Below are 21,011 nucleotides of genomic sequence, written 5' to 3'. Positions count from 1 at the left end.
GCACCCCCACAGCCTCCCGACCCCCCCCCATCATCATGTAGAAGCTCCTACCGGTGTCCTGCTGCTTCCTCTTGGCGGTCCCGACACCCGACACGATCGGGGCAAGAGGGAGCTCAAGCCCTTTTGCCCCAGCCAACCGCGGCACCCCCGACACGATCGGGGCAAGAGGGAGCTCAAGCCCTCTTGCCCCCCCGACTCCCCGACACGATCGGGGCAAAAGGGAGCCCAAGCCCTCTTGCCCCGCCGACTCCCCAACTCCCCGACAATATCGGGCCAGGAGGGAGCCCAAGTCCTCCTGGCCCTGGCGACCCCCCCCCCCCCGCTAGTTGTTCGGGCCAGGAGGGAGCCCAAACCCTCCTGGCCACGGCGACCCCCTACCCCCACCCCGCACTACATTATGGGCGGGAGGGATCCCAGGCCCTCCTGCCCTCGACGCAAACTCCCCTCCCCCCAACGACCGCCCCCCCCCAAGAACCTCCGACCGCCCCCCAGCCAAACCTCGACCCCCCTGGCCGATCCCCACGACACCCCCACCCCCCTTCCCCGTACCTTAGTGTAGTTGGCCGGACAGACGGGAGCCAAACTCGCCTGTCCGGCAGGCAGCCAACGACGGAATGAGGCCGGATTGGCCCATCCGTCCCAAAGCTCCACCTACTGGTGGGGCCTAAGGCGCCTGGGCCAATCAGAATATGTAAATGTAAATGTAATTTATTTCTTATATACCGCTACATCCGTTAGGTTCTAAGCGGTTTGAAGAAAATATACATTAAGATTATAAATGAGAAGTAAGAAGAATAGGACCGAGAGCCTTAGGTCCCTCCCCGTGTCGGGGAGTCGGGACCGCCAAGAGGAAGCAGCAGGACACCGGTAGGAGCTTCTACATGATGGGGGGGTCGGGAGGCTGTGGGGGTGCGAGCGGTCCTTTAGGGTGGGGGTGCGGGTGCGGGTGGGAGTGCATGCGAGCAGTCCTTCGGGGTGGGGGTGCGGGTGCGTGCGAGCGGTCCTTCGGGATGGGGGTGCGAGCGGTCCTGCGGGGGGGGGGGGTGAATCGGACGTCGGGGGGCATCAGGCTTTCAGGGTGGGGACAGGACTTCAAGGGGGAGAGGAGAGTCGGGGCGGGCGAAAGGAGAGTCGGGGTGGCCAGAGGAGAGTCGGGGCGGGCGAAAGGAGAGTCGGGCAGCATGCGCGGTATACGGGTGTGCGCAATATATAAAAATTTCTGTACATAAATTTGTGTTTTTCGCGTGCTATACCCGTGTGCGCGTTTTACACGGGTGCGCGTTATCTATGTGAAAATACGGTAAATGATGTCCAGAACCCAGAAGTCAGACGAAATCTGGACCCAGACCTGTAGAAAAACACTGACAGTCTGCCCCCTATAGGAAAAGGGGACTCCCTCAGCCTGGCATCATTGTGATTTATTGGAAGATGGAGCAGTACAGGATACAGAGGCCTGGTCACATCTGGATATGGAGAACCTCTGTCTGTAGCCCTTGGAGAATCTCTGTGATGCAGAACTGGAATATTGTCGAGAGTGCTTGGAGCCACAAAAATTAAGAGCATCCTGAGCCTCTAGAAGTTCTGGGTCTACTATTAGGCAGGGTTTTAGGGTGACGATCCACCACGTTGTTCATGAGATCATCCAGGCCCTTGCCAAATAAGAACTGGCCCTTAAAAGGGAGTCTAGGCAGAGTAGTTTTAGAGGTGGAATCGCCCGCCTATTGTCTGATCCAGAGCATTTTACGAGCAGAAATGAAATAAATTAAAACTTTACCCAGGACCCATTAAGACAGGGGTGTCCAACCTGCGGCCCCGTGAAGTTATTTTGTGCGGCCACGGTCGAAGGTGCTGCCCCCGGGTGTTTACCGTCTTGCCGGCTCCCTCCTCTGTCTTGCTGCAGCATTTGCGCGGCCCCAGAAACATTTTTTTTCGGCCAATGTGGCCCAGGGAAGCCAAAAGTTTAGACAACCCTGCATTAAGATGTCCTACAAAGCATTCATTACATAATCTACTTCAGATAAAAGTAGTTGAGAGGGAGTGGGGGGGTATCATTTCCCTCGCTCTCCAGTTTGTGCAGTCTGGACAGACAAGCAAGTGAAACAAAGGATACTGCTGAGGCAGCTTTGAGTCCCAAAGCTACTGCCTCGAAAAGTCTCCTGAGAACCACATCTACTCTGCAGTTCTGCATATCCTTGAGCACCACATCGCCCTTGCTCGGAAAGGAGGTGTGCTTAGTGACCTGTGCAGCTAAGGAATCCACTTTAGGCTGATTAAAAAGTTGTTGACACTCCTGTGTCACAGGATAGTTTCAAGTTTCAAGTTTAATAATTCTCTTGATCAATCGCTTAATCATACTTCAAAGCGATGAACAATTTAAAATACATTCAATAGAAAACAATACAATACACACTTTAAATAATAACATTGGGTTAAAAATTAACACATCATTTTTTGGGAACATAAGGTAAAAAGGGGATTGTGAAATACAATTCAATACAGCCTGGACATGGCTCTTGCTACTTTGAGAGGTCCTTTAAGAGAATCCCACTTCTCCAAAATCAAGACATTAATGTGTGGATGCCAGGGAAACGCCAACTGAACCCTCACTCCATACATGAAGAGGAAGTAGAAGAAGCTGGCTATGTGATCAAATTGAGCTCCTGCAGAGACTTCGATATGAGACCCAGCAAGGCAGAGGATTTAAATGCAGAACCGTGAAATCATCCCCAGGTTCTAAAACCAAATCAGGATCTAGCTTATCAATGAACGGTCTCTGGTCCTGTCACGGGAGCATCCACAGCAAATAAGGTATCTATAAAATCCTCATCCTTGTTCCCTGGAGAGAGGTCTCCCTGAACAGTGGCAGACTGTGAAGAAGATGTGCCTTTGTAGGTTGTGCTTTGATGAGGCATGTCCGATGCGCAGCAGGACTGCGCAGGAGGAGCACTGCTCTCGTGAAAGGCTTTCCACAAAAACTTCAAAAAGTCTGAGAAAGCATCAGGACCAGGGAGCAAGGAATCATCCTGTGATGACTACTTTGCGTTTCTTGGGCTGCAGGGTGTCCAAGCCTTTACTCGCAGAATGGTCACCATTTCTAGGCTCTGAAAACAGAAAAAGCCGCCCCAGCGGGTTGGCCACCCTTTTTGTTACTTTAGTACGCAGAAGAGAGGTTAAGTTGGCCACTCTCGCCTCTCTAGTCTCCGCTACACGGTATGTGGCTCAAGGATGCGCCTGAGGCACAGAATTTGCGTGATCCTGGCATGAATTTGGGGTAGAAGAGCCCAAAGTCTCAATCCCAACCAGTTTTGAGGCAGAATTTGAAGTTTTGGAAATGCAGGAAACTTAAAAGATCACTAAAAATCCAAGATGGCCACCGTCAGGCTTTTTGCGACACCACTAACTAAAGTAAAAAAACAGCGTATTTAGGATTTTTCAGGAGGAAGGTAGAGAAAATGCAGAAACCCCTCTCCCCCCCCCCCCCCCCAGATTCACCTTGCTCACTGTGACCTGTGCTGGCAATGTGCTGCAGCGTGCCTCAGGTCTTTACAGTAGCTGGAATGGTGAAGAATCACTGCCTCATGCTGGAAATTCCTCTTCAACACTGATCTTCAGGCTGCCAGACATGCCACCTGACCGTACCTCCACCCCTGCAGACCTACAGATGAACTAATAGAAGAGGGGAGGCAAAAAATTCAGCTGGCACTCTGCGAGACACCGTTGAGCCTCCTACGGTGCTTAACAGCCTGCGCTGAAACCCCTGCTAAGCAGTAGGCAAGGGTTTAAAGTGGGCATTGCCCCGAGCTCCAAAAATACTTGTGGCTAATAGGTACCACCAGGGATCGGCCTGTCAACTGAAGACCTGAGTCTGCTTCTTCTCTACACAGGCCGAAGCTGAAGCTAAAGTGAAAGTTCCAAGCACTGAAAACACAGAATAAAAGTCAAAAACAATGAATAATATAAGAAAAATGGAGAACAGAACAAAAACACACCTTCCAACTTATGTGCAGAAGGGAAAAACTGCAGGTGGCAATAGTGCTCCTAGTGAAATAGGATAAAAAATACAGATTCCTTATGCATATGGTTCGTGGCCATGGGAAGATAATTTGCTTGCCCAGAAAAGAATTGCACTATTGCACTAGAAAAGAATCCTACAGGGGCAAGATACAGGATTCATCATGCACTTACCCGATCAGCTCTGAAATCTGTAAATCCACTGTCTGTATATCTCTGCTTGCTCAAAAGTTGCTTCCTTCTCTCTTGACGTTTGGCCCTCTTCTGGAATTCTTCGTTGTGACTAGTCAAGTGTGAAGTCAGCTCTTCCATGCTATTTAATTTGCTATCACAGTGCTTGCACTGGAAGGCACTGTTAATAAAGCGGTTGGTGTTACCCAGTATTGTGAAGTCCCTTCTCAAATCTTTACTATGATGGTCTGTGTAATGCATGCACAGGAGTTCAGCGGTACTGAAAGATAATTTGAAACATTTTATACATCTGAATGGGAGCCACTCAGCTTCCTTAGTTTCAGCCTCTACCTCAGAGTGGTCAAAGTCATTTTTATCCTTCTTCATCCTTTGGGCTTCATGCTCATGAGCATAAACAGGTGTGAAGTAGCAACCTAGTTTACTTTCATGCTGCTTCTTAGGGAAAACACCAGGATGACGCTTCATATAATGGGACACTATACCTTTTTTGCTGAAAGACTGGAAAGAACACAATGAGCATTTTTTCTTTTCCACTGCTTTCTTCAATTCCTCACTTAATTGGGGAGAATCATCTTTTGAAGGGGAAGGAATAACTACTTTATTTGGCTTATCACTAACAGTTCTGGAAGCTGCTAAACAATGGGTATAATATGCATCAATATCGTGTCGTTTTTGATAGTGTGCTGCAAGGCCTTTGCGAATAGGATTGGTGTAAGTACATAATGCACATTTGAAAAGATTATTTTTACCCTCTGGCTGTGCTCGGACATTGTTGTGTTTGATTCGGTAATGTCTTGCTATTCCCTTCCTGGTAGAACAGAAATACTTGCAAAGCTGACACCTGAACACTGTGTGTGAAACTAAATGAGAACCTGAATAGCAAGATGATGATATAGGAGCATCTACTGCCTCATCTAATGCCAACATCTCTGAAGACTCTTCTTCAGAAACGGCCTCTGGCTCAACAGAAGCAGTTTCTTTAGGTGGCGACTGTGAAAGCATGTCAAACTCTGGCTGATCATGGTATTTTTCATAGTGAACTTTTAGTTTTTCAAGAGTTCCATGGGTATAGGGGCATAGTTTACACCTATATGCACCATACCCTTGCTTAAAAACCCTAGTTGTCTCTTCCATGTCATTCTGAGAGATATCAACAGATTGTTCCACATCATGTACAAAATCTTCTGCTGTGACCTTTATAGAAGGATGACGTTTCTGGTAGTGAGTTAGAACACCATGGATGCGAGTGTTAATATATGGACAATGTCTGCACTTATACACAGATCCTGGATTAATATCTATATCTTGAGCAAAATCGGCAGCCTTAACTTTCATGCCAGGATGCTTTTTACCATAGTGAGTTAGAAGGCCATGCAGGTTATTATACTCAGATTGACAAACTGTGCACTGGTAAGGAGAAGAGGATATTGCTGGATTTGGAGTGGACAGGTGAACAGTCTTTTCTTGAGAAAGGCTTGATTTAACAGGATTTTCTTTTTCTGAGTTCGCATTTGAGACTGTCTTATGCAGAGACTTATCTCGGGGTGCAGCAGCTTCTACAGATTGCGTGCTGGCTTTATCAGCCGCATCTTTTTCCTTTATGATTTCCAGCAATACAGATTCATCACCATTCATGGCCCAAGGATGAAAGGCCTGATAGTGATTAGTAATGTCCCAAATGGAAGATGCTTCAAAAGTACAGTCTCTACATTTATAAGTCCTTGTCTCAGACTGTGTCACCTGGGAAGAAGATGAGGAATCGGGCCCTGCCCAAAGTTTAGTTGCCATGTAGGTGTAGTCAACATAATGCTCTGGGTGTCTCCTTTGGTAGTGTATAAGCAAACCACTGGGTTCTGTATGTGAATAGATGCACCACTCACAGTGATAGCCCTCCTCTATCAATCCATCCAAAAATGCCCAACGTAAAATTGTAGTGACTGTGGCTTTCAAACTAGCGTGATCTTTTTTCATATGCTTTCTCAGTGCATAAAAATAAGGTGTTGAATAAGAACAATGCCTACACTTGAGATTTCTAAGCTTACTTTTGTCTCGTTCAGCATTGGCAGGAGAGGCATGTATGCTAGCAGTAGGTTTTTTTTGTCCCCTATCGCAGAGACTTCTGATAGTTGCTGTGTGCTGTCGAATCATATCTGCATTCGCTTTAAAATCACGGTGTTTCTTTTGATAGTGAATTAGCACCCCCTTGACTGTCTGATTTCCATAATCACAATGCTGGCAGAAGAACATCTCATTTTCTTGAGTCGGTACAACACTCTTTTTCATTTGTTGCATAGATGCTGGCTTTTTAGATGCAGTAACACGTGGTGCCTCTCCATTTCTCATCATTGCCGCCGTGGGAGGTGCTTGTCGAATGTATTTTGCAGTAACTTTGATTTCTGGATGTCTTTTCTGATAGTGGACAAGCACTCCAACTACAGAGCGATTGCTATACGAGCAGTGTTTGCAGTAATACAGCTCGACATTCAAGTCTGCTGGTGAAGGCATGTTGGAAACTTTGGGAGATATGGGTCGAACTGCATCATAAGCAAGTTGTGAAATGGCAGAACCTCTTTCAACAGAAACCACACGCATTGTTTTTTGTATCCTAAAATAAGAAGCCTTCTCTTCAGGATGCTTTTTTTGGTAATGCACCAAAACAGAATGCATATTTGGACTTGCAAACGAGCATACATCACAGTCATAGACCACAACACTATTAACTGAAGAGTCCTTGTGGTTATCACTTTCAGGACCAAAAGATTTGGTAGCATTTTTGTTAAAGGCCGAAGACATATTTGCCCCCTGGGATACTGGTGTGGATGTGGACATGTTTTTGGGGGCAGAATTCAAAATTTCTCTCAGAGTTTGGGACTCGGAATTTATTTCTTCTTGCTGTTCAACAACATAACTAGAGAATATCATTGCATTATTAATTTTCACTGTTGGATGCATTCTTTGGTAATGTGGCATGAGGCTTCTAACATTTGGGCTAGTGTAAGAACAAAAACGACACCTGTATATCAAGTCGGATTGATCAAAATTAAGCACATTCATTGCTTCTGGGTGATGCTCAGCATAATGTTGCTGCAGATCCTCAAAGTTTGTATAATCAATGTAACATTCTAGACATCTGTATACTGCACTGTGGTCATTAGGGTCCAAGATATACCTGAAACTGAATTTGATATATGGATGCATTCGTTGATAATGAGTGCTAACACTCCTGGCAGATTTATTACTGAAATCACAGTGTTTGCAGTAGTATAGTCTTTCAGAATCTTCACTGAATTCTGCATTTTCGCTGGTCTGATCAATTCCACCATACACAGTAGACTGGCTGCAAACACCTGATGCATTCTGTTCTTGCTGTTCCTTGAAATTGCCAGAATTGTAATAAAAATCATCTTCATCTTCCGATAAAGTCAACTCAATTTCTGCTCCATTGGTAGAAGCATAATCTTGTGACACATCTCTGAAGTTAGGATCTTTCTGATGAGCACTGTGATCACTTGTCCAAATCTGCGGTGGAGCATATGAATCTGATGCCTCTAGCAGTTGATCTCCTTGATCCTCTTCCCTGTCCAATTCTACTTCTATCTCTACTTCGTTTTCTTCTTCTTCTTCTTCCTCCTCCTCCTCCTCCTCTTCCTCCTCCTCCTCCTCCTCATCTTCAACATTAATCACAGAATCTTCTTGCTGTTTATTTTGACTTATTTTGCTTTGTAGGTTGCTAGCTATCTCATCAATTCTAGTTCGCTTTTTCACTGGTGATAAGTCCAAGGGAAAGTCATTTGACATCTTCCTAGAGGTCTTGGCTACAAAATTATTTTTAGAAGATAATCCAAGAATAGAAGTTTGACTTTTCTTCACAGTGCTGGAAGAAGCACTGGGATCTACCTCACAGTCTTGTGAAAGGTTTGTCTGTTGCCCCATAAAGTTTGGTACATTGTCACAAAAAGAATGCTTGTGTTGCTGGTGAACTCGCAAACCTTTCAAAGTAGTTGTGGAGTAGTTACATATTGTGCATTTGTATGGATGTTGCTGAGGTGACAGCTGGGAGGACTCCATCACTATTCCTGGCTTCCTACCATTTACACCCTCATAAGATACTGGAGTATCACTCAGAGGAGGAATGCTTTCACTGTGAGAGTTAATTGAATCCCAATCAGATGGTAAACCTGTGTGAAACTGTTTATGATGTGCGCCGAGTTTTAATGGACTTTTGCAAGAAAATGGGCATTCTTCACATTTGTACACAGAAGTTTTTCCAGAGAGATGGATATTTTCTATATGCCGAGAGATACTACGCCGATGCATGGTGAGGAAAGGGCAAAAGGGACACTGGAATCTATTCATAAATCTTCTAAAAGGAATTCCTTTTGTTTCCAGTAATTTGTTGCTTTCAGACCCCAGCAGTAGCTCTCCAGAAATTCCTATGCTCTGATGGTCTAAAGAGTTCAAACCATTTTCAATTTCCAAGTCATTAAGTTCATCATCAGAACTGGAATCATTTAGCAAACTGCTAGTTTCTATGTCAGCACAAGAATTTGTCATATCAGTCATTCCATAGGGAGATCTGTCTGCCATGTTCCCCATACTAGAGTTGTGAGGTGATTTGGGATTTATCTGAGGATAAGAAACAGAAGAAAATTTGGAAGATGTAGAATTGCTTCTAGGAAGCAAATTGTTCATAGAGCCTCTGATATTGGATATGCTAGCATTGGACAAATCACATCCTGAAGCATTTAAAGGCATGAAGCTAGCATTAGAGGTGGGACTCTGAGCAGACTTTGTTTGCTGATCTGAAACATTTGTACCATCCTGTTGTCTCAGCCTTGACAATATTTTGACCATGCTACGATGTTTTTTCATCATGTGATCACACCAGCGTTCCCTTCGTGGAGTTTGATAGCTACACCATTCACAACAAAAGTTTCCTCTAGATTTTGTTAGAGGTTTAACCATAGATTCCAGAATACTGCGCTCCACTACTTCTGCTGGAAGTTCCTTGCATCCATCTTGTAGTGAGACAGATGAAGATGTGGACTCAGGTACACTAAGAGATAAAGAAGTCTCTTTTAGACTATTTTTATGGTACATTTTTTGATGTTTAATAATTCTTGCTCGCCTTGGTGATTTATAGGTGCAAAACTGGCAAGAGAAAACCTTGCCAAATCCATCATGCATCATGATATTGTAATTTCCAGATCCATCTATAGAAGATCCTGATGGACCTCCTCCAGTGTGACCATGTACTTTTCTGGTGTGCTCAATGAGGAGTATTTTTGATCTGAAGTAACGCACACAGAATTTGCACTGAAAAAACTTGTTTGTTGGTTTGGTGTTGGATACAATATTCTGACCATAAAAACCAGAGCTCTGTCCATAATAGGTACCAGTCCCCATCTGAGCCGTATTCTGTCCTAAAAAAAAAAAAAAGAAAAATGTTGTTTATTATAATTTTAATATCACTTTTTCCAAAAAGAATCAAACAGTTTCAAAAATTACAAGTATAGTGAACTATGTGATATTGTAAATGTTGTTTCAAGATACAGTCCTCATCCATAAAAGCCTAAAAATTTTTAGTGACTAGGAGATAAATGGCATAAAACATTCAGTGTGAAATCTGACTATCTATGGACCACATAGGTCTTTATCTGCCATCATCTACTACATTACAATGGCACTCAATTTCAAATGAGAAAAATTTCTCAAAAGGAGCACAGGCGGACATTTTTCACAGGAAAGCATACGTCATGATTTTGAAACTCATAGTGAACATACTACTGCTACTTTAGAAACACATAGCACTATACATTAAACATGCAAGAGACAGTCCCTGCTTGAAAGAACAATCTAATTATGACAAATAGGTCAGAAAGAGTGAATCTATACAAGCTACTCAGGTAGGGAATTACAGAGGGAATGAAAAAGCAGATAGGGTAGGGGACTTTTAGCATGGATTTGAATACTACTAGAGACGGAGCAGGCCTGATGAATTGATTCTGGCAGCTTGTTCCAGGCATACAGTACAGAAAAAGTAGAAGGGACGGAGTCGGGAGTTCATAGTAGAGGAGAAGAGCACAGCAAAGAGAGACTTACCCAATGAACAGAGTTCCTAGGGAGGAGTTTAGGGAGAGATACTGAGGAGATGCAGAGTGAATCTTGTAGGTCAATAAGAGGAGTTTGAACTGTATGCAGAAGTAGACAGGGAGCCAATGAAGTGACTTGAGGATAGGGATAATGACACTAGCAGAATATGAGGCATGCAGCAGAATCAGAATTCAGAACAGAGTAAACAAATAAAAGACCTGTAAGGTCCACTTACTCTGCCCATAGTCACACACACGACAAATTCATGATTAAATTGGCTTTTTTTATATTTGATATTTCTTGGACTTAGGGCCAGATTCTCAAAAACAAAATCTGCCTTTAAAGTGTTCGTTAGCGGGAGGAAGTGACGTCATCCCAGCGCATGGCTGCCTGAATCGGGAGCTCCGTAGGGGCCGGTGAGGAAAAGTGCTTTTTCAGCTTCTAGCGCTAAAACGCGCTGATTATTAAGATCGCGGTTCGCGAGTGAAGCCATGGCGACGCGGAAGAAACTTGATAAATTTAAATACTTCGGCGATGGAGGAGAGAAAACAGCGAGTGAGACACAGGGGAGTGCAGGAGACGCGCTTAAAATGGCCGCGGGGCCGTCGGCGCCGGCAGAGCTGATTGAGGCTGGGACTCTGGCGATCTCGGGGGAGCTCAGTGAGACGGTGCACAAGTCTTTTCAAACGTGGTTCCAGGACCTGAAGGATGAAATGGTAGGAGTGAGAGTGGATGTAAAGGCTGCCCTGGCGGAGCTCCGTGCGGATGTGGGGGAGTTGGGAGCCAGAGTGATAGCCTCTGAAGAGCACGTGGAGGCTTTGTCTGCCACAGTTACTGGGGTCAAGGAATCCACAGACCATTTAACATCTGAGCTGCAGGAACTACAGGCGCAGGTGGAGGACCTGGAGAATAGGTCACGCCGGTGTAACCTGCGATTTAAGGGAATCCCGGAGGGGGAGGCATATCGTGATTGCAAGACTGTGGTGCGAGAGTTTTGCCAGAGCCTTCTAAGTGTGGATGGAGCTGAGATACCTGAGGAGATTAAACTGCAGAGAGCACATCGGAGCTTGGGTCCTGTGAGAGGTCCTGGCTTTAAAGATATCATCGCTTGCTTTGCGGATTTTTCCCTCAAAGAGAAGATTTTGCAGATGGCACGGCGCCACCCGCGGTTTCGTTGGAAAGAGTTGGAAGTGGGTGTCTACCAGGACCTAGCATGGTCTACACTACAGAAGCGCAGGGCGTTCAAAGAGGTTACGCAAGTGCTGAGAGATGGTGGCCACAAATACAGGTGGCTGTTCCCCTTTGGGGTCTGGCTTACTATCAACGGGAGGTCTCGAAAGGTGGCTACGGTCACGGAAGCCTGGATAGCTATGAAAGAGCTGGGTTGTGTGAATATCCCGGAGACGGTATCAACGCCGGCTACTGCTAGTACTTCCGGAATCCCTGGTGCTTGGTCTACAGTTCTGCGTTCTGGCAAGCGAGCAGCTAAACAGGGGACCTGATGATGAAGAGGACTTACCATCTTGACTACTCTTTAACGAGGCCACGTTGATTGGCATAGACTGGGAGAGGTGCTGAGTGGTGTGCCATCTCCGGTCTGGATCTTGGAAAGAGACTCTGCACTTTCTAATGTTTCTCTCTATCTTTAGCTTTACTTGCGGCTGGGTATGCGGCAATTTTTTGGTTATGTGTTGTTGACATGGGAAGCGGCTTGGGCTAGTCGCCTGGGGTACTTTTCACTTTCTAAGGGTTGGCTAGACCTTCACTGAGGGGGTCGGCTTCGGGTATGGGGGGGGGGGGGGGGGATGGGAGGGAGTACAAGTAAACTTCTTACTATTGGATCATGGAATGTAAACGGTTTAAACAGTCCGGGTAAGCGTAGTATAGTATATCGTGAATTGAATAGATTAAAATGGGATATATGTATGTTGCAGGAAACCCACTTGAGGCCCAGACATGTGGGGGTCTTGCGGTCCTCTTACTTTGAGCAAGTATGGACGCATCAGAGTGGCCAGTCTGCTAAGAAGGTGGGAGGACTGGCAATTCTTATCCGAAAGGGCTTGGGTTTTACTGTTCAGGAGGTGTTTAGAGATTCTGGGGGAAGGTGTCTGGCTCTGCAGGGTGCAATACAGGGCCGTACTATCACTGTAATTAACATTTATGGTCCTAACGGAGGTCAGGCGGCCTTCTATGGTTCTCTTGCAGATGATTTAGTCAATTTTGTTAGGGGGTCTGTATATTTGGGGGGGGATTTCAATGTCACTCCAGATGTGCTGCTGGATCACTCCCGGGGAGGACTTCGATCTTCGTCCCGAGCTTCCCGCAAGGCTTTTCTTGCCCTGATGTCCTCCTTGGGCTTGATCGACAGTTGGCGCTTGCATCACCCCTCCCAGAGGTCGTATACCCATTATTCATCTGTCCATGGTTCTTATGCTAGGATTGACAGTATCTGGACTCATCGTAATCAATGGGGGGGAATCAGAACTGCTGAAATTGAAGCTATACATATCTCTGACCATGCGCCTGTCTGGATAGCCTGTGAAGGCTATTGGGATGTGGGGCATCATCGGACCTTTTGGAGGCTAAATGAATCACTGTTAAAGCATACAGAGGTGGACAGGGAGGTGGGAGAGGCTATCGCCAATTATCTACATGACAATGATAATGGGGAGGTGGGTGACTCCATATTGTGGGATGCCCTTAAGGCTGTGATTCGTGGGGTCTTTATTAAATGGGGAGCGCGCCTTAAGCGACAGCGGGAGCGAAGAACTATATCCCTTCGGGAGACCTTGATATCTTTGGGGAGGCAACACCAGTGCTCTCCCGATCCAGAAGTGTTTGCACAGCTTCTGAGAGCGCGACATGAACTTTCTCTTCTACAGATGGAAGAGATTGATTTTTATAGACTAAGATTACGCCAAACGATATATGAATACAGCAATAAAGCGGGCTCGCGACTTGCTAGATACATTAAATTGAAACAAGCTAGAACAGCTATTACCCGAATTAGGGATATAGAGGGGAAAATGCAGTGTACGGATGGGAACATTAAGAAGGTTTTTCTTTCTTACTACACCAAATTATATGGGAAAGTGGAAGGGGTACAATTGGACTCTATCAAGGCATATTTAGATAAAGTGACGTTGCCACACCTGGGAGACTCGGATATGGGATATCTTAATTGTCCTGTTTCCTTGGGGGAGGTATTGGGGGTTATCACCAGGCTGAAATTGGGAAAGTCCCCGGGTTTAGATGGGTACACTAATAGTTTTTACAAACAGTATCGGGTCCAGCTAGCTCCTTTATTGGTACGGGTTATTAATGGGGTGAGGGAGGGGAATTCACTACCGCCATCGATGGGAGACGCGGGTATCTCAATATTGCTTAAACCGGGGAGAGATTCTGCTAGTTGTGGGGCGTACCGGCCCATTTCATTATTGAACACCGATGCTAAAATTCTGGCTAAAGTTTTGGCCCTCAGGCTGGGGAAGTGTTTGCCTAGCCTGATTCATATGGATCAATCGGGGTTTATTCGGAGACGTCAGGTTGGAGACAATACCCTTCCATCTTGAATCGCCGCCGCAAAGCGGCGGCCCGCTGGACACGCCTCCTTCCCAGCCGTCTTACCCTTCCATCTTGAATCGCCGCCGCGAAGCGGCGGCCCGCTGGACACGCCTCCTTCCCAGCCGTCTTACCCTTCCATCTTGAATCGCCGCCGCGAAGCGGCGGCCCGCTGGACACGCCTCCTTCCCAGCCGGTACATGCGTATAAATTCCCTTCCTCTTGCGGCGCACGCTTATACCGCAAAAGGACGTTTGGCTGTATATGTTTTATCACAAAGGCTCTAAGCACTGAACCATACTTAGTAGTTTGCTCACGGCTTTATTTTAAGTTGTTTAAGGAATTCTATAGGCTCACGCTTAATCTACTTCCTGGTCTGTTTGTAAGTCTTTGTTTTATTAATTACTTTTATATGTTATTTTATACTCTTAAATCGTTGTTTTAATCACTTGTTAATTTACTTTCTTATCTGTTATCTGTTTTTTTTTTTTTTTTTGTATATTTGTTCAGTTATCCTAGTTTTAATGATTTTAAAGTTAAAGTTTCATGGTTTACTTTTATGCAATTATTTTATATTATTTTAATTACTTGTTTAACATCTAATTTTGTTGTGTTTCTATCCTTTAGTCTTACCCTTCCATCTTGAATCGCCGCCGCGAAGCGGCGGCCCGCTGGACACGCCTCCTTCCCAGCCGGTACATGCGTATAAATTCCCTTCCTCTTGCGGCGCACGCTTATACCGCAAAAGGACGTTTGGCTGTATATGTTTTATCACAAAGGCTCTAAGCACTGAACCATACTTAGTAGTTTGCTCACGGCTTTATTTTAAGTTGTTTAAGGAATTCTATAGGCTCACGCTTAATCTACTTCCTGGTCTGTTTGTAAGTCTTTGTTTTATTAATTACTTTTATATGTTATTTTATACTCTTAAATCGTTGTTTTAATCACTTGTTAATTTACTTTCTTATCTGTTATCTGTTTTTTTTTTTTTTTTGTATATTTGTTCAGTTATCCTAGTTTTAATGATTTTAAAGTTAAAGTTTCATGGTTTACTTTTATGCAATTATTTTATATTATTTTAATTACTTGTTTAACATCTAATTTTGTTGTGTTTCTATCCTTTAGTCTTACCCTTCCATCTTGAATCGCCGCCGCGAAGCGGCGGCCCGCTGGACACGCCTCCTTCCCAGCCGGTACATGCGTATAAATTCCCTTCCTCTTGCGGCGCACGCTTATACCGCAAAAGGACGTTTGGCTGTATATGTTTTATCACAAAGGCTCTAAGCACTGAACCATACTTAGTAGTTTGCTCACGGCTTTATTTTAAGTTGTTTAAGGAATTCTATAGGCTCACGCTTAATCTACTTCCTGGTCTGTTTGTAAGTCTTTGTTTTATTAATTACTTTTATATGTTATTTTATACTCTTAAATCGTTGTTTTAATCACTTGTTAATTTACTTTCTTATCTGTTATCTGTTTTTTTTTTTTTTTTTGTATATTTGTTCAGTTATCCTAGTTTTAATGATTTTAAAGTTAAAGTTTCATGGTTTACTTTTATGCAATTATTTTATATTATTTTAATTACTTGTTTAACATCTAATTTTGTTGTGTTTCTATCCTTTAGTCTTACCCTTCCATCTTGAATCGCCGCCGCGAAGCGGCGGCCCGCTGGACACGCCTCCTTCCCAGCCGGTACATGCGTATAAATTCCCTTCCTCTTGCGGCGCACGCTTATACCGCAAAAGGACGTTTGGCTGTATATGTTTTATCACAAAGGCTCTAAGCACTGAACCATACTTAGTAGTTTGCTCACGGCTTTATTTTAAGTTGTTTAAGGAATTCTATAGGCTCACGCTTAATCTACTTCCTGGTCTGTTTGTAAGTCTTTGTTTTATTAATTACTTTTATATGTTATTTTATACTCTTAAATCGTTGTTTTAATCACTTGTTAATTTACTTTCTTATCTGTTATCTGTTTTTTTTTTTTTTTTTGTATATTTGTTCAGTTATCCTAGTTTTAATGATTTTAAAGTTAAAGTTTCATGGTTTACTTTTATGCAATTATTTTATATTATTTTAATTACTTGTTTAACATCTAATTTTGTTGTGTTTCTATCCTTTAGTCTTACCCTTCCATCTTGAATCGCCGCCGCAAAGCGGCGGCCCGCTGGACACGCCTCCTTCCCAGCCGGTACATGCGTATAAATTCCCTTCCTCTTGCGGCGCACGCTTATACCGCAAAAGGACGTTTGGCTGTATATGTTTTATCACAAAGGCTCTAAGCACTGAACCATACTTAGTAGTTTGCTCACGGCTTTATTTTAAGTTGTTTAAGGAATTCTATAGGCTCACGCTTAATCTACTTCCTGGTCTGTTTGTAAGTCTTTGTTTTATTAATTACTTTTATATGTTATTTTATACTCTTAAATCGTTGTTTTAATCACTTGTTAATTTACTTTCTTATCTGTTATCTGTTTTTTTTTTTTTTTTGTATATTTGTTCAGTTATCCTAGTTTTAATGATTTTAAAGTTAAAGTTTCATGGTTTACTTTTATGCAATTATTTTATATTATTTTAATTACTTGTTTAACATCTAATTTTGTTGTGTTTCTATCCTTTAGTCTTACCCTTCCATCTTGAATCGCCGCCGCGAAGCGGCGGCCCGCTGGACACGCCTCCTTCCCAGCCGGTACATGCGTATAAATTCCCTTCCTCTTGCGGCGCACGCTTATACCGCAAAAGGACGTTTGGCTGTATATGTTTTATCACAAAGGCTCTAAGCACTGAACCATACTTAGTAGTTTGCTCACGGCTTTATTTTAAGTTGTTTAAGGAATTCTATAGGCTCACGCTTAATCTACTTCCTGGTCTGTTTGTAAGTCTTTGTTTTATTAATTACTTTTATATGTTATTTTATACTCTTAAATCGTTGTTTTAATCACTTGTTAATTTACTTTCTTATCTGTTATCTGTTTTTTTTTTTTTTTTGTATATTTGTTCAGTTATCCTAGTTTTAATGATTTTAAAGTTAAAGTTTCATGGTTTACTTTTATGCAATTATTTTATATTATTTTAATTACTTGTTTAACATCTAATTTTGTTGTGTTTCTATCCTTTAGTCTTACCCTTCCATCTTGAATCGCCGCCGCGAAGCGGCGGCCCGCTGGACACGCCTCCTTCCCAGCCGGTACATGCGTATAAATTCCCTTCCTCTTGCGGCGCACGCTTATACCGCAAAAGGACGTTTGGCTGTATATGTTTTATCACAAAGGCTCTAAGCACTGAACCATACTTAGTAGTTTGCTCACGGCTTTATTTTAAGTTGTTTAAGGAATTCTATAGGCTCACGCTTAATCTACTTCCTGGTCTGTTTGTAAGTCTTTGTTTTATTAATTACTTTTATATGTTATTTTATACTCTTAAATCGTTGTTTTAATCACTTGTTAATTTACTTTCTTATCTGTTATCTGTTTTTTTGTTTTTTTTGTATATTTGTTCAGTTATCCTAGTTTTAATGATTTTAAAGTTAAAGTTTCATGGTTTACTTTTATGCAATTATTTTATATTATTTTAATTACTTGTTTAACATCTAATTTTGTTGTGTTTCTATCCTTTAGTCTTACCCTTCCATCTTGAATCGCCGCCGCGAAGCGGCGGCCCGCTGGACACGCCTCCTTCCCAGCCGGTACATGCGTATAAATTCCCTTCCTCTTGCGGCGCACGCTTATACCGCAAAAGGACGTTTGGCTGTATATGTTTTATCACAAAGGCTCTAAGCACTGAACCATACTTAGTAGTTTGCTCACGGCTTTATTTTAAGTTGTTTAAGGAATTCTATAGGCTCACGCTTAATCTACTTCCTGGTCTGTTTGTAAGTCTTTGTTTTATTAATTACTTTTATATGTTATTTTATACTCTTAAATCGTTGTTTTAATCACTTGTTAATTTACTTTCTTATCTGTTATCTGTTTTTTTTTTTTTTTTTGTATATTTGTTCAGTTATCCTAGTTTTAATGATTTTAAAGTTAAAGTTTCATGGTTTACTTTTATGCAATTATTTTATATTATTTTAATTACTTGTTTAACATCTAATTTTGTTGTGTTTCTATCCTTTAGTCTTACCCTTCCATCTTGAATCGCCGCCGCGAAGCGGCGGCCCGCTGGACACGCCTCCTTCCCAGCCGGTACATGCGTATAAATTCCCTTCCTCTTGCGGCGCACGCTTATACCGCAAAAGGACGTTTGGCTGTATATGTTTTATCACAAAGGCTCTAAGCACTGAACCATACTTAGTAGTTTGCTCACGGCTTTATTTTAAGTTGTTTAAGGAATTCTATAGGCTCACGCTTAATCTACTTCCTGGTCTGTTTGTAAGTCTTTGTTTTATTAATTACTTTTATATGTTATTTTATACTCTTAAATCGTTGTTTTAATCACTTGTTAATTTACTTTCTTATCTGTTATCTGTTTTTTTTTTTTTTTTTGTATATTTGTTCAGTTATCCTAGTTTTAATGATTTTAAAGTTAAAGTTTCATGGTTTACTTTTATGCAATTATTTTATATTATTTTAATTACTTGTTTAACATCTAATTTTGTTGTGTTTCTATCCTTTAGTCTTACCCTTCCATCTTGAATCGCCGCCGCAAAGCGGCGGCCCGCTGGACACGCCTCCTTCCCAGCCGGTACATGCGTATAAATTCCCTTCCTCTTGCGGCGCACGCTTATACCGCAAAAGGACGTTTGGCTGTATATGTTTTATCACAAAGGCTCTAAGCACTGAACCATACTTAGTAGTTTGCTCACGGCTTTATTTTAAGTTGTTTAAGGAATTCTATAGGCTCACGCTTAATCTACTTCCTGGTCTGTTTGTAAGTCTTTGTTTTATTAATTACTTTTATATGTTATTTTATACTCTTAAATCGTTGTTTTAATCACTTGTTAATTTACTTTCTTATCTGTTATCTGTTTGTTTTTTTTTTTTGTATATTTGTTCAGTTATCCTAGTTTTAATGATTTTAAAGTTAAAGTTTCATGGTTTACTTTTATGCAATTATTTTATATTATTTTAATTACTTGTTTAACATCTAATTTTGTTGTGTTTCTATCCTTTAGTCTTACCCTTCCATCTTGAATCGCCGCCGCGAAGCGGCGGCCCGCTGGACACGCCTCCTTCCCAGCCGGTACATGCGTATAAATTCCCTTCCTCTTGCGGCGCACGCTTATACCGCAAAAGGACGTTTGGCTGTATATGTTTTATCACAAAGGCTCTAAGCACTGAACCATACTTAGTAGTTTGCTCACGGCTTTATTTTAAGTTGTTTAAGGAATTCTATAGGCTCACGCTTAATCTACTTCCTGGTCTGTTTGTAAGTCTTTGTTTTATTAATTACTTTTATATGTTATTTTATACTCTTAAATCGTTGTTTTAATCACTTGTTAATTTACTTTCTTATCTGTTATCTGTTTTTTTTTTTTTTTTGTATATTTGTTCAGTTATCCTAGTTTTAATGATTTTAAAGTTAAAGTTTCATGGTTTACTTTTATGCAATTATTTTATATTATTTTAATTACTTGTTTAACATCTAATTTTGTTGTGTTTCTATCCTTTAGTCTTACCCTTCCATCTTGAATCGCCGCCGCGAAGCGGCGGCCCGCTGGACACGCCTCCTTCCCAGCCGGTACATGCGTATAAATTCCCTTCCTCTTGCGGCGCACGCCGCAAAGGCGCGCGAACAAGGAGCAGGTCCTGCTCCTTGTTGTGCTCCTTTGTGTGCTGCTTTGGGTGCAATCTCAATACCTATGTTATATTTTCTTTCCTCTTTTGGTAAAATACTTTTATCCCAACTTTTCTTTATATCTCTGGATAAAAAACTTGCCTTCTATATTTTATATTTATTTCATATTAGTTTGTATACACATCATTTACTCGTCAATGGATTCAAATCCTATCCCAGTATTTTGGGGTCGTAGACTTCCCCATTTAGACTCAAAGTCTACACCTGATTCTAATAACTTGGTTAACCTTAATTTTAATAAAACGTTCCAGTCATTTAGTTCTATATTACCTAAAAGTAATGATCTCTCTTCTTTCAGTTCTTTAAAAATAGGCTTAATTAACGTTAGATCCTTACGATCAAAACATCATATCATCAAAGATCTTGTAAGTCATCAACAATATGATCTTCTCTGCATTGTGGAAACCTGGTTATCAGAAGGTGAGGAAGCCTATCTTTCTTACGCTACCCCTCCCAACTACAACTTTTGTTTTAACCATCGTAAAAACAAAAAGGGTGGTGGTCTTGCTGTCATTTATAGATCCAATCTATCATTAGTTGTGGAAATTAGTCAAGCCATAGAAACAATAGAATACATTCAATTTAAAATTAGAACAAACCCTAATATTAAGCTACTCTTATTATACAACCCACCACCCATTAATCAATCTACCTTTTTTCAACTATTATCAATAGTTTCAAATTTTGTCACTACATCAACAGTTCCAATTCTTTTAGGGGATTTCAATCTCCATTTGGACGAAATATCTAATCCATACACTGCTGATTTTCTTCTCCATACAAGTGATCTTAGCCTTAAGCCATTAAAAACAGGAACAACTCATTTAAAAGGTCATACCTTAGATATGATCTTTACTTCAGAGGACCTATTTCCTAATTTTTCTGAACCTGAAACCTTAAAAGTGCCATGGTCGGATCACAGCATTATTCAAACAGTTTTAAAACTACATCATAACCATGATTCACCACAATCAACCAAAGTAGCTAAGATAAGAGATTTTCAAAAAATCGATGATTCTCAAATCACTTCACCAATAATTGATTTAGACAACTTTAAATCTTTATCAATAAAAGATCAACTATTCATGTGGAATAATAATTGTCAATCACTTCTTGACAAAATAGCTCCTATAAAATTGATAACTATCACCCCTAAGAAGCAGAAAAACCCTTGGTACAATTCTTCTCTTGCTTTATTAAAACGACAGCTACGATCAACAGAACGTAAATGGCGTAAAAATCCAACCCAAATCAATCAAGAAACTTATAAACAACAGTCATATCATTATCGTGAAATGATCAATAAAACAAAAAAACAATATTACACGCAAAAAATCTCTATGACAAAGAACTCCTCA

The 21,011-nt window shown here is 41.9% G+C and overlaps 1 protein-coding gene across 8 annotated transcripts in view; it reads right to left on the bottom strand.

The window, feature by feature from the left end:
* Nucleotides 1-21,011, bottom strand: part of ZNF462 (zinc finger protein 462) — a 475,139-nt gene that overhangs the window by 207,134 nt on the left and 246,994 nt on the right. For all 8 annotated transcript variants that reach the window (XM_033918568.1, XM_033918594.1, XM_033918576.1 and 5 more), the window contains one exon: nt 4,186-9,626. In XM_033918568.1, coding sequence (XP_033774459.1) covers nt 4,186-9,626 — 5,441 coding nt within the window. The remainder of the gene's footprint in view (nt 1-4,185; nt 9,627-21,011) is intronic.

The sequence above is a fragment of the Geotrypetes seraphini genome, chromosome 1 (genome assembly GCF_902459505.1).
Source record: "Geotrypetes seraphini chromosome 1, aGeoSer1.1, whole genome shotgun sequence".
Lineage (NCBI taxonomy): Eukaryota > Metazoa > Chordata > Amphibia > Gymnophiona > Dermophiidae > Geotrypetes > Geotrypetes seraphini.
This window is presented reverse-complemented; position numbering and strand designations above follow the sequence as displayed.